Consider the following 13,730-nt stretch of genomic DNA (forward strand, 5'->3'; position numbering starts at 1 on the left):
GGCATTACAGAGGGTAGTGCGTACGGCCCAGTACATCACTGGGGCCAAGACTTCTGCCATCCAGGACCTCTATACCAGGCAGTGTCAGAGGAAGGCCCTAAAAATTGCCAAAGATGCCAGTCACCCTAGTCATAGACTGTTCTCTCTGCTACCGCACGGCAAGCGGTACCGGAGCGCCAAGTCTAGGTCCAAAAGGCTTCTTAACAGCTTCTACCCCCAAACCATAAGACTCCCGAACAGCTAATCAAATGGCTGCCCAGACTTTTTGCATTGTCCCCCGCCACCCCCTCTCTTAAGCTGCTGCTACTCTCTGGTTATCTATGCATAGTCACTTTACCCCTACCTACATGTACATATTACCTCGACTAACCTGTACCCACGCACATTGACTCGGGAACCGGTACCCCTTGTATATAGCCTCTTTATTGTTGCTTTTTTATTTTTGTACTTTTATTTAGTAAATATTTTTCTTAAAACTGCATTGTTGGTTAAGGGCTTGTAAGTAAGCATTTCACTGTAAAGTCTACACCTGTTGTATTCGGCGTGTGGGTGTGCATCTGTGTGTGTTTATACCTTGTGTATTTACAGTAAAGTATGTCATGTTTCTCTCCAGGTGCTGAGCAGTGGGTCAGAGGTTAATGCAGAGCAGCAGGAGATGGAGACGGTTCTGTTTGAGGCTCTGGGAACAGTGAAGACTGAACTAGACTCCCTCCCTCACCTTGTACATAGAAGTAAAGGGCTCAGGGGGGAGGTAGCAATGAGAGGGGAGGTAGGGGTCAAAGGTGAGGGGGACAGGACATTGGCTCTCCTGCAGCAGTATTCTGAGCTCTTACTAAAGTCAGTGGAGAAGAGACTGGACAACAAGATCTAAAAAGGATACATACACAGAAGATGCATACAAGCAGACATGTATATGAATTAAATGCATATTACACATATGAAAATACACACAGACAGGAATCGCTCGGTAATCAACAAATCATAAGGACAATGAGAACCAGACACTTCCTCATAGAAAGGTTAATAAAATTGCAAAAAGAAAACATTAAATAGAGTGACGATAGACAAATTGGTTAAGAATGAATTACATTTAAGATTCTCATGTGTACTTTTAAAAATGTCTTGTGTGTATTTCTTTTATATGACTCAGTATTATTGCAACGTTGAGGAAGAACTTGTAAGCAATTGTTTCACTGTACTTTTTACACCTGCTTTATCCTTGCACGTAACAAATAAACTCTGATTAGATTTTTATTTGATTTTGAATGGATGTAGGGATTAATGAAGGGAGTAATGATGATGGGAATGAATGAATGAAGGAAGGAAGGAAGGAAGGGAAAATGAATGAATGCTGGGACTGCACTGTGGGCGAATGTCATGTCCTATCCACTGTTGAGGGGAGAAAATGACATGGGTTTTCCCTAAGAAAATAGTGGCCATAAATCCTTTATGCCTGTTTTATCCTTTTAACTGAATTCTCCAAAAAAATGTAGCTTGCACGGCAAGGGTAGACATGTTTACATTCACTGTAATTGTGCAATGGCACTGACTTTTCTCAATGATCATACTGTTTGTCTTACTCTACCTGTTTTTGAATCTATGCTTAATTTCCCCTGGTTTCATTGTGAGTGTTGTGTGTGTGTGAATGTGATTTTGTTTGTGTGCGTTGAGTTGATTGTCAAGCCTGTCTTGATATTGCAGTTGTATGAGAGGTCTGATACAATAAAATATTTAAAATGTAACTTCATTCAATTTAATGGTTTTATTTCATACAAATTTACATTTACATTTTAGTCATTTAGCAGGTGCTCTTATCCAGAGCGACTTACAGTAGTGAGTGCATACCTTTTCATACTTTTTTACCATACTGATCCCCCATGGGAATTGAACCCACAACCCTGGTGTTGCAAGCGCCATGCTCTACCAACTTATTTTCTTATTTACAGTGGCAAAAGTTAACCCAGCTGGTTGGATTCTAAAACGCTGAATCCTCTCCTATAGAGACGTTCTGTAACTACGGATATCTTTAGTCAGTTCAAAGTCATAAAGTATGTTGATTTACATTTTAGTCATTTAGCAGACGCTCTTATCCAGAGCGACTTACAGTAGTGAATACATGCATTTCATAATTTTTTTTTCTCCGTACTGGTCCCCCGTGGGAATCGAACCCACAACCCTGGCGTTGCAAACACCATGCTCTACCAACTGAGCCACACGGGACCGGGATTTATATAGACATTCAACAGAAAATAGTTATATGAAATATAAGAATTACAATTAAATGGCATTGTTGAATCCTTAGGCCTTTAACATTACACACATTTGCAGATGGAGTGTTTGTTAGTGGGAATTAATGTGGTTTAAGTGTACAGCTCATCATTGTAAAACAGGTGCAAAGACAAATGCAGATTGATGCCATGTTATGCATGTAGCCTATGCTGGGTGTTATATACTGTATATTGATGTCAAGGTATTGTGTCTACGTTGACGTAGGTGAGGATGACATCATGGAGGATGTTGATGCGATCGATCTGGTTGAGTTCTCTGACGCGGTGTTTGAACTCAAACAGCTGAGCTCCGTTCAAGGCCACCTTGAACTCCCCTGACGTAACCAGAATCTTCATCTGAAAGGAAAGACGAACACTCTTAAAGATGCGCTGTGCAGAAATCACTCCGTCAGTTCCTGGTTGCTAAAATTCGAATAGTTTGCCTAATTTCAGTTTGTGACAAAACAAGCAAGTATAGTGTAGAGAATCATTGTACGATCTTAACACAGGAGGCTGCTGAGAGGAGCACGGCTCATTATAATGGCTGGAATGGAACTAATGGAATGGTATCAAACACATGAAAACCATGTGTTTGATGCGTTCGATACCATTCCATTCACTCTGTTCCATTCATTACTATGAGCCGTTCTCCCCAATTCAGGTGCCACTGACCACCTCTGCATCTAAACCACGGTGAAATATCTTTTCAAAAAGCAAAAATATTGTATTTTTTTGAAGCTGCTATACAAAACCAAAGTAGGCCAAAATACAAAAAAAAATCAACTTTAGAACTAAAAGCATAGAAATAGTGCATAGATCTACCGCTTCTGAGACTTGCTTTCAATGAGAATGACAGATCTATAACACATTTGTATGTGAATTTGGTCGGGTTGCCCCAAAAGTGACATGTTGCAGCTTTAAACCAGATTGTCTTTGCAAAATAGCCTGGTTCGATAAAGATCCCTGAAAGGTACATCTGACTACCTCTCGGACACTCAACAGTACATAGACTCTGCATTCAACCAAAGCTTTCACCAGACAGTGCTTCAGAGAGAGGATATCCCACAGTGCTGATCTATAACCTACTTTAGTTACAGTACTTTATCCCTGTACTAACCTTAACTAGTAGAGATCAATAAAAACAACTAACCATCGTTCTACACTTAATAATGATAGTAAACACACTTTTCTATATTCCTTTTATTAGTCAGTACAGTAGGGGCTACAGTTGCACTGCTGTAATGAATATTCCCACTGACCTCGAAGGACTGTCCAGCCATGAAGGGGAAGCCTCCCTGTGTGTGCCTCTCCTCCTTCCCCCAGCGCTCTCCCACCTTGGTGTTCCTCACCACTGCCTGCTTGCCCCCCTCATTGAACCGAGGGTTGAGGTGGAAGGTGATGTCTTTACCTCGCAGGAAGTTGACTGTGAACCTGGAGGGGGATACAACCAAAAAAAAATTAGCGAAAAGGATGTTTAATTGCTCAGATTGATAATAGGATAGGTCAAGACATTAGGCAGTGAAAACAAGCCACTGTCATCAGACGAAGGCAGCTGACATGCTCAGAACAATCAACTTTACGAAATGACACGCATGTTAACAGTTGTTCATGTAACATACAAGTGATGTGTAGAGCATCCAAGGCTTACACTGGGTCTCTCAGGGATCTTATTAATCCTAGTAAACAGCAAAGACCATAGTAGACTATGGTAGTTGATGAACTCACTGCTTAGCATTTGGTTTGACCCGGCCCATGATGGTGATCATCATCTTGTCGTAGATGCCTCTTTGTAGGTTCAGGTTGTAGGGCACGCTCTATACACCAACACAACACACTGACATTTAGGATATGGCTCTGACTTCACACCAACACAATTTATTGCACATTTCCTCCTTCCTTCCACATCCACTGTTGTGAAATTGTTAGATTACTTGTTAGATATTACCGCGTGGTCGGAACTAGAAGCACAAGCATTTCGCTACACTCGCATTAACATCTGTTAACCATGTGTATGTGACCAATAACATTTGATTTGGAAACCTCCTTCCCTCCCTCCTTGTCTCTCACCAGTCCAGCTGGTGTCGGATTCCACTGTGGAGCAGGTGTGAAGCCATCTGTGTCCTGACCAGGGCCTAATGGCCATCCAGACCCTGGGTTAATGCTTGGGCTAAGGCCTGGGACTGGCCACCCTGGGACACTAGGCTGACTGGGGCCCTGGGCCTGGGCTTGAATCAGAGCTGGGCCTTGAGGTTGAAAATGCTGGGGCATAGGCTGGGGTGCAGGCTGAGGCTGGAATTGGAGAGGCTGGGGATGGGGTCCAGGCCAGCATGGCTGGCAGGGATGGGCTGGGGCTGGTTGGGGTGGTTGTGGTTGGGGACCTGGCCAGTTTAGGGATGGAGCTGGGGCTGGTTGGGATGGTTGCGGACCAGGCCAGTTCCAGTTTTGGGTTGGAGCTGGGGCTGGTTGGGATGGCTGTTGCCCAGGCCAGCAGGGGGTGTTGGGCTGCCCAGGAAAACAGGGCATAGGCTGAGGTTGAGCCGGAGCTGGGGCTGGTTGGGATGGTTGTGGACCAGGCCAGCAGGGGGTGCTGGGCTGCCCAGGAAAGCAGGGCATGGCCTGGGGTTGGGTGGGCTGTTGGCCAGGCTGTGTCGACCAGACAAGACCCCCTGGTTGCTTCTGACTGGGCCAGATACCGTTGCTTCCCTGGGGGGTATAACCAGAGGACGGACAGCCACACAAAGCATCAGAGAGCTGGGGGGGGGGGGGGGTCAAGATTAATACACACACACACCGTCAAAGATACACACATGCACACTGGCACCAACACTCATGCACACACTCCCATACATACAGACACACAGACACAGAGACTATTTCCACACAATATTTCAAGAATACTGAGACAGTTCCTTTCAGGGATAGTTCTCAGTCGTTAGTTGTCAGTGTAGAGGTTGGAGGAGGTGAGGTACTTACTTCCATAGTATCTGTAAGTAAAGAGAGAACAGCATCACTACGATTTTTTATCTTCATCAGAAACGGAAGCAGTGTTGCAGCCATGGTCCCCTAACAGCAGAAACAAAATCTCTCTAGCAAATCACCACTGTCAGATCATCGGGCATTCAGTTCAAGTTACCAACTGATAGCTCAGAAAAAAGTTTGGAGTTTGGAAACATTCCTTAGTGAATTCAAATTGGCTCACATCTCTGTATTATTGTAGACCAAGTCCCACACTACTCATAGACAGAGTATGAAGGTAGAAGGCCACCCTAAAGACCATTGTAATACTTGGAGGAAATGGACATAATATGGCATCTAATGCATAATAAAGCCCTTTGTAAGGAATGTGTATGGAACTGTGAATCTGTTGTCTGTAATCATTCTGCCACAGTCACACAAGTGACTGTCCTCTCCTCCTGCCACAGCAGATTCCACAGATAGCTACTCACCAATTACATCATAACCTGATTACCTGCCCTCAGACTAGTCTTGTATTTGCTGTGCATTGTCTTTGTCTTATAGACTATAACATGACCGCAAGTATGATATGGATGCGTAGTATAAGATAGGCTACCATCCCATAATAGGCCTCCAAACCATAACTGCAGTCATGCCCAAATAAGTTGATTACCTTTTCTCAGCAGCTACTATAAGAAGCAACAATTCAGTTTAACATATTTGCTTTGTATATTTCTTTGTCATTCAGAATGGGACATTCAAGCCGTAATGTCTTAGAGTTCTTAGTCATATATATATATTATTTTGCTCAGTAGCTACTTTTGAACATTCCATAGATCAGCACAAATATTTATTTACAATAATTAAAACATGTTTTCAAACAGCATGCTGAACATGTCTAATTTCTCTCATTGAAAATGTTGCACAATTCATTTTTCGATTCAGCCAGAATTGATGTTAGTTTCACTCTATATGCCAGGACTTTTCACACTGCAAAAGGTTGGTTTGACAAAGAAGAACTTTTGGACTGCAGCATAGCACACTCTAAAGTGGGATAACATCAACCTTTAGCCCAGGACTAAATTGGCTCGGCTGCAGAGCAGAGCAAGCACCAACTTTTGGGGAGGGCTAACCAAGGTCAGAGATCAGCCATAACTTAATTGGAATATTCCCTCACTAGCCTAGCGGTTAAGCACATTGGCCAGTAACTGAAAGGTCGCTGGTTCAAATCTCTGAGCCGTCAAGGTGGAAAAATCTGCCGTTCTGCCCTTGAGCAATGCAGTTAACCCCCAACATTAAATGCTCCCTGGGCGCTGATGACATGGATGTTGATTAAGGCAGCCCCCCGCACCTCTCTGATTCAGAGGGGTTGGGTTAAATATGGAAAACACATTATGGTTGAATGCATTCAGTTGTGCAACTGACTAGGTATCCCCTTTCCCCTTCGCTGTATCATGAAATATGATTCTGCACAGCTGGAGCTAAACTTTATTTAAAATTGCAACACAGTAAAAAAATAAAAACACGATAAGAGCTCTAAACCAATGGGACAATACAATCTCAAACTCAGTCTCTAGACATAAATGAATACAACGTTACGTTACCTGTTATTCACTGCGCTTCTCAGGTGTAACACTGTAGAACCAGATTGTTGCTGGGTTGTTGAGGTGACAGCTAGACAGCTACAGCAGGAATCCACACACACATATTTATGACCTCCTTTATACCTTCCCTTTTTCATTAGGCCACTCCCAACTCTCCTGGAAGAACCACGCCCGCGGGGAAAGATTCCCTGTCATAAAATCTCCCTTATCAAACTATGTTCTTCAATCTTACTAAAAGCAGATAACTAAACTCAGAAAAAAAAAGAAACGTCCCTTTTTCAGGACCCTGTCTTTTCAAAGATAATTTGTAAAAATCCAAATAACTTCACAGCTCTTCATTGTAAAGGGTTTAAACATTGTTTCCCATGCATGTTCAATGAACCATAGACAATTATTGACGATGCACCTGTGGAACGATCGTTAAGACACTAACAGCTTACAGATAGGCAATTAAGGTCACAGTTATGAAAACTTAGGACACAAGAGAGGCCTTTCTACTGACTCTGAAAAACACCAAAAGAAAGATGCCCAGGGTCCCTGCTCATCAGCGTGAACGTGCATTAGGCATGCTGCAAGGAGGCATGAGGACTGCAGATGTGGCCAGGGCAATAAATTACAATGTCCGTACCGTGAGATGCCTAAGACAGTGCTACAGGGAGACAGGACGGACAGGATCGGTACATCCGAACATCACACCTGCGGGACAGGTACAGGATGGCAACAACAACTGCCCGAGTTACACCAGGAATGTACAATCCCTCCATCAGTGCTCAGACTGTCCGCAATAGGCTGAGAGAGGCTGGACTGAGGGCTTGTAGGCCTGTTGTAAGGCAGGTCCTCACCAGACACCACCGGCAACGACGTCGCCTATGGGCACAAACCCACCGTCGCTGGACCAGACAGGACTGGAAAAAAGTGCTCTTCACTGACGAGTCGCGTTTTTTTCTCAGCAGGGGTGATGGTTGGATTCGCGTTTATCGTTGAAGGAATGAGCGTTACACCGAGGCCTGTAATCTGGAGCGGGATTGATTTGGAGGTGGAGGGTCCGTCATGGTCTGGGGCGGTGTGTCACAGCATCATCGGACTGAGCTTGTTGTCATTGCAGGCAATCTCAACGCTGTGCGTTACAGGGAAGACATCCTCCTCCCTCATGTGGTACCCTTCCTGCAGGCTCATCCTGACATGACCCTCCAGCATGACAATGCCACCAACCATACTGCTCATTCTGTGCGTGATTTCCTGCAAAACAGGAATGTCAGTGTTCTGCCATGGCCATCGAAGAGCCCAGGTCTCAATCCCATTGAGCACGTCTGGGACCTGATGGATCGAAGGGTGAGGGGTAGGGCCATTCTCCACAGAAATGTATAGTATACACTAATAATAGTGTTTAACATGATTTTTGTATGACTACCTCATCTCTGTAGCCCACACATACAACTATCTGTAAGATCCCTCAGTCGAGCAGGGAATTTCTAACACAGATTCAACCACAAAGACCAGGGAGGTTTTCCAATGCCTTGCAAAGAAGGGCACCTTTTGGCAGATGGGTAAAAATGTAAAAAGCAGGCGTTGAATATCCCATTTTTTAACTAGGCAATTCAGTAAAGAACAAATTCTTATTTACAATGACGGCCTACACCAGCCAAGCCCTCCCTTAACCCGGACGACACTGGGCCAATTGTGCGCCGCCCAATGGGACTCCCGGTCACAACCGGTTGTGATACAGCCCGGGATCAAACCAGGGTCTGATAGTGATGGCTCTAGCTCTGACATGCAGTGAATTATGACCACTGCTCCACCCTTTGAGCATGGTGAAGTTATGAATTACACTTTGGATGGCATATCAATACACCCAGTCACTTCAAAAATACAGGTGTCCTTAACTCAGTTGCCGGAGAGGAAGGAAACCGCTCAGTGATTTCACCTTGAGGCCAATGGGGACTTTAAAACAGTTAGAGAGTTTAATGGTTGTGATAGGAGAAAACTGAGGATGGATCAACAACATTGTAGTGACTACACAATACTAACCTAACTGACAGACTGAAAAGAAGGAAGCCTGTACAGAATAAAACATATTCCAAAACATGCATCCTGTTTGCAAAAAGGCACTAAAGTAAAACTGCAAAAAAACATGGAAATGAAATTAACTTTATTTCCTGAATACAAAGTGTTTGGGGCAAATCCATCACGACACATCACTGAGTACCACTATTCATATTTTCAAGCATGGTGGTGTCTGCATCATGTTATGTGTATGCTTGTCTTCGGCATGGACTTGAACGTTTTACTATAAAAAATAAATGGAATAGAGCTAAGCACAGGCGAAATCCTAAAGGAAAACCCAGTTCTGCTTTCCAACAGACACTGGGAGACAAATTCACCTTTCAACAGGACAATAATCTAAAACACAAGGCCAAATATACACGGGAGTTGCTTACCAAAACAACATTGGACGTTCCTGAGTGGCCTTGTAACAGTTTTGACTTAAATCGTCTAGAAAATATTTGTCAAGACTTGAAAATGGCATTCTAGCAATGATCAACAACCAACTTGACAGAGCTTGAAGAATTATTTAAAGAAGAATATGCAAATATTGAATAATCCAGGTGTGCAACGCTCTTACAGACTTACCTAGAAAGACTCACAGTTGTAATCGCTGTCAAAGGTGAATTTTTCTTACACTTTGACATTACAGAGTATTTTGTGTAGATCGTTGACCAAAAAAATGACAATTAAATCTATTTCATTCATACCACTTTGTAACACAACAAAATATGGAAAACGTAATGCGTGAATACTTTCTGACAGCACTGTATATATACACTCAATAACTGACAGGGGGCGCAGTTTCGAAGCAACCATGCCTCAATTTTGGCAGCCCCCCACCAATGAAAAAAATATTTGGGAAGCTATAAAAATGCATTTATTAATGTCTACATTTGTTTTTGCCATGTTTACGCTATTACAGACACCTAATGCATACTTTTAAATTATGTGAGCTAAACATATAAATAAATACAACAATTATATGTAAACATTTTCCTTAACCTGTTGGGGCTAGGGGGCAGTATTTTCACGGCTGGATAAAAAACATACCCGATTTAATCTGGTTACCACTCCTACCCAGTAACTAGAATATGCATATACTTATTATATATGGATAGAAAACACCCTAAAGTTTCTAAAACTGTTTGAATGGTGTCTGTGAGTATAACAGAACTCATTTGGCAGGCAAAACCCTGAGACATTTTCTGACAGGAAGTGGATACCTGATGTGTTGAATTACCTTTAAAGTATAGTTTTTTTTAAGTTCTCATGTAACTGTCCCCACTACAACAACAAAATAGGTTATATAAAAATGTCCCTATAATATCAAAAAAGCACTTCACTGTTGATGCTCTTAAATTGTCATGGGTGTGGCTGGAATGCAAAACCCCTTTTTCGAGAGAGAGAGAGAGAGAGAGAGAGAGAGAGAGAGAGAGAGAGAGAGAGAGAGAGAGAGAGAGAGAGAGAGAGAGAGAGAGAGAGAGAGAGAGAGAGAGAGAGCACAACACTGACACAATATTGAAATGTTGCCATAGAAACCAGGGAATTTTGTCTGTGTATGGTTATGTTGTATGTGTTTTATGTATACGTGTGTGTGTGTGTGTGCGCGCGTGTGCGCACGTGCGTGTGTGCGCAAGCAAGCGTGCGTGTGTGTGTGTGGGTGTTAGCAGTAACCAATTAATTAGCACAACAGTGCCCATTGTCGTGCATACCCCCGTTTCCAAACGCAACGAACAAAGGGACGGGTTCTGAGTCTGCTGTGGGTAACATGGTTGACTTCATTGCTCAGCAGCCAGTCATGAGACTGTGTCTCACAGACACTAACCAACTCCCTGACATGCCCTGACATGGTCTCTGTGCCAGGGACAGTAATGTCATTACAACAGACAGATACCTCCACTGTGTCAGAGCTGGGCTTGGTTCCCTGCGCAGATAGGGTGAAAAGTCTGTGTCATTACATTGAGTCTGTATCTCAACAGAAGAGGGCCCAGTCTAACAGTTTCCTGGTAACGGTGATGAACATAATCAACTCTGTTGATCCATCTCTCAACGTAAAAGTTATGTCATCGTTATTTCATTGTTATGACAGTGTTATGACAGTGTTAACCCTCCCATAGAAAAGCTATTCTTGGAGATGTTCATTTTAATACCTGAATGAAATCGATAGCTAAAAAATATAAACAATGTTTAATGATTTCTATAATCTCTCAGATTGAGTTTGGTTCCAGGTGTCAATCCTAATCCTTCTCTCCATCCATGATCAGATTATCTGTAGATATTGAAACCCCTTGAAGCACCTATAACATCTGACCACCTCTATGGGAATCTAGCATGGTAACAGCTTTTTGTGCTGTCTTTTGTGCTGTATGTTGTCATGCCAAACAATGACCATAGGAGTTGGCAAGACATCGCAAGCAGATCTGGGATCAGGCTAATTGGAATCCCCTGCACCTAACTTCTGGCGACTAAGGGCTCTATTCAATCCACATCACAGAAGTTCAGCTTTACAGCGTGATTGAAGTTTAAAGGCAATGTTTCCGCTTCAGCGAGACTGCATTCACTTTAAACGCTGCGTATGTCGGCTCAGTCAGAAATTACCTTTACATTTCTGTAATCTGTAATAAGGCTGTGGTGACCGTATTAACGCCACACCGGCGGTCAAGAGTCATGAAGGCAGTCAAATTCCACGTGACCGTTTAGTCACGGTAATTAGGCTTCTCCAAGCTCTGATGCTGCTGATGGTCATTAGTAGCCTACCAAACTTGCTAACTGCCTGGTACTCAGAACTCTGTTGTCCCTCTAATCCAGGGGTGGGCAACTCCAGTCCTCGCGGGCCTGATCGGTGTCACACTTTTTCTCCATCCCTAGCAAACACAGCTGATTAATCAAATTGCATTCTAAACTGAAGATCATGATTAGGTGATTATTGGAGTCAGGTGTGTTAGCTGGGGCTGGGGAAAACTGTGACACCAATCAGGCAAATGTCTTCGAAAATCTAATCAAACACTTCATGAGAGACCAGTGCATAGATGACATGTATTTTTTCCGCTGCCCCTGTTCCGAGACAGGTGCATGATAATGGTCCATTCTAAATCAAAACAAATGTCACACATATATTATTTACTATATGTATTAAAGATTAAATCAAGAATAGTCTGATGGGTGACAATATTAGCCTATCACCTTTTTTTTAACAACTTTTTCTAATTATAGTCACACACCTCATGTAGCCTAGCCCATAGTCCTATATGTTTTGATAAGGTTTGTATCACAACTAAAGTGGCCAAATAACTTCTTAAAATTAAGCACATTAATCTGCTTTACAAGGGGTTTAGAGTCTAACTGGCATACATAAGCAGCGCGTGAGTTTCAAGTTTGGGGAAGATAATTTTCACCATAAAAAACGCACATTTATAATAAAAGCATTACATGCATAATTGCATTTGTGGTCACTTTTGATAATGGTGTTTTCTGCTAAAGGAACATTAGTGCTTATAGCCTACTACCATGTGCGTATTGCTGTGCTTATAATGTGAAGAAATAGCCCAATAGTTGATCAACATTTTACGCTAAACGTTCTGACCTGTTGCGTCAGCCACATTGGGTAAAACGTTTTTTTGATGCTAGTGGTTGTATTAATTTGGGATCTATTGCATCCCACAACTGTCCAAGACTATGTTTTGGAATATTAATTTATTGCACAGAATAGAATAGGTCGACTTTTGTACTATGCGGGATAGTAGATTGACATAGGCTAGTGCTTTTGCTGTTTTTTTGGCCTACTCATCTTGCTGGCTGATGAAAAGTCAATGTGGGCAGTTCTTCCAATATCTTCAATATTCATAGTTGCATCCCCAATGTGTCTGGCTTCACTTTTAACCTGTGAGAAAGACCCGATCACGTGATGGAGAGCCAGGTGGGTGAGAGGTGCTTAGGAGTGCGCAGCACTCAGGGAGAAGGGCTCAATGCAGCACTCCGGTCCAAGGGCACGACGGCCACTGGCCGCAAAAGGCATGGATTTTTTCAGGGGGCATTACAGCCACAAAAGGGATGTCGCCGTGAAATCCGAGGCATTATCAAGTGCTTGTCAAATTGTGAATGAGAGACTGATGAAGTGTGCACAGCCTGCGCAAAAAAACAAAGCAGAGCTCATGCCTTTCAAGCAACTTTTTTCAAATCATCATTAGAATCTCATCATGCAGCCTTACAATATATTAACAATCAAAATACATAGCCCAAAGTTTGTAGAACAACTAAAGTTACATTAATAACTCTAAATTAAGCATATAGGAGTACCTATTTCTTTGTTAACAGCATTGTCACAGAATAGCCGCATATGCGCATTCCCTCAAATTGTTTGGAGAAAATATTTATATTTTATTCAGCTTTGTTCAGTTGTATTCTTCATACTATGAAATCATTTAAAATAATGCCACATAATTCTAAGCATCTTGTCTGCTAAGTGAACTAATGTTGCCCACAACCATTTGGCATAGCCACATCAGGACCTAACATAAGAACAACTCAGAGTACTCTATTCTGTTCTTCTGAAATAGACTACATTTTCTTCATATCATGTTTCTTTAGACCTGTTTAAAATAAATAATAGATTTATAGTGAAGGTGTAGGCTATATTAGATGGATTTATTATACTTTTTAAAATGTAGATGTTCCAAAGGTCTGCATCAGTAGCTTGTAGGCTATGTGTGGAAGACATGAGATGCTAAATGTGTTTATGTTAATTAACGGCCAATTACCGTGAGACCAACAGTTATTTGCTTGACAATCACGGGCTGACGAAATTTCGTGCCCGTCACAGCCCTACTCTGTAACGCTAATATTTGTTTATCTAATCCAA

The 13,730-nt window shown here is 42.5% G+C and overlaps 2 protein-coding genes and 1 non-coding gene across 6 annotated transcripts in view; 1 reads left to right on the forward strand and 2 right to left on the reverse strand.

Annotated features, from left to right (window-relative positions):
- LOC106571562 (mitogen-activated protein kinase-binding protein 1) overlaps window positions 1–1,742 on the forward strand; it is a 48,325-nt gene extending 46,583 nt beyond the window's left edge. For all 3 annotated transcript variants that reach the window (XM_045695869.2, XM_014144748.3, XM_045695868.2), the window contains exon 32: window positions 614–1,742. In XM_045695869.2, coding sequence (XP_045551825.2) covers window positions 614–871 — 258 coding nt within the window. In that variant the 3' untranslated portion in view covers window positions 872–1,742. The remainder of the gene's footprint in view (window positions 1–613) is intronic.
- Window position 1,743: 1 nt separating this feature from the next.
- LOC106571560 (uncharacterized) lies at window positions 1,744–6,911 on the reverse strand. 2 transcript variants are annotated; one of them, XM_014144742.3, is made up of 6 exons: window positions 6,827–6,911; window positions 5,241–5,251; window positions 4,335–4,970; window positions 3,993–4,081; window positions 3,527–3,698; window positions 1,744–2,624 (listed from the first exon to the last, which is right to left on the reverse strand). In XM_014144742.3, exons 2-6 carry the CDS (start codon window positions 5,244–5,246, stop codon window positions 2,466–2,468), a joined length of 1,062 nt encoding a protein of 353 aa, XP_014000217.1. In that variant the 5' UTR covers window positions 5,247–5,251; window positions 6,827–6,911; the 3' UTR covers window positions 1,744–2,465. The 2 variants fall into 2 exon arrangements, with proteins under 2 accessions (XP_014000217.1, XP_014000216.1); XM_014144741.3 differs by having other exon boundaries at window positions 4,335–5,018.
- On the reverse strand, window positions 2,147–2,222 carry trnaa-ugc (transfer RNA alanine (anticodon UGC)). Its single transcript has one exon. It is a non-coding gene; the product is annotated as a tRNA-Ala (tRNA).
- Window positions 6,912–13,730: the final 6,819 nt, after the last annotated feature.

The sequence above is a fragment of the Salmo salar genome, chromosome 15 (genome assembly GCF_965601325.2).
Source record: "Salmo salar chromosome 15, fSalSal1, whole genome shotgun sequence".
NCBI lineage: Eukaryota > Metazoa > Chordata > Actinopteri > Salmoniformes > Salmonidae > Salmo > Salmo salar.

Excerpts from the sequence above, each read along its gene's own strand:
- LOC106571560 (XM_014144741.3), bottom strand. Across the intron at positions 4,082-4,334 it reads ATCCGACACCAGCTGGACTG|AGCGTGCCCTACAACCTGAA; the intron begins GTGAGAGACAAG and ends GTTGGTGTATAG. Across the intron at positions 2,625-3,526 it reads TGGCTGGACAGTCCTTCGAG|ATGAAGATTCTGGTTACGTC; the intron begins GTCAGTGGGAAT and ends CTTTCCTTTCAG.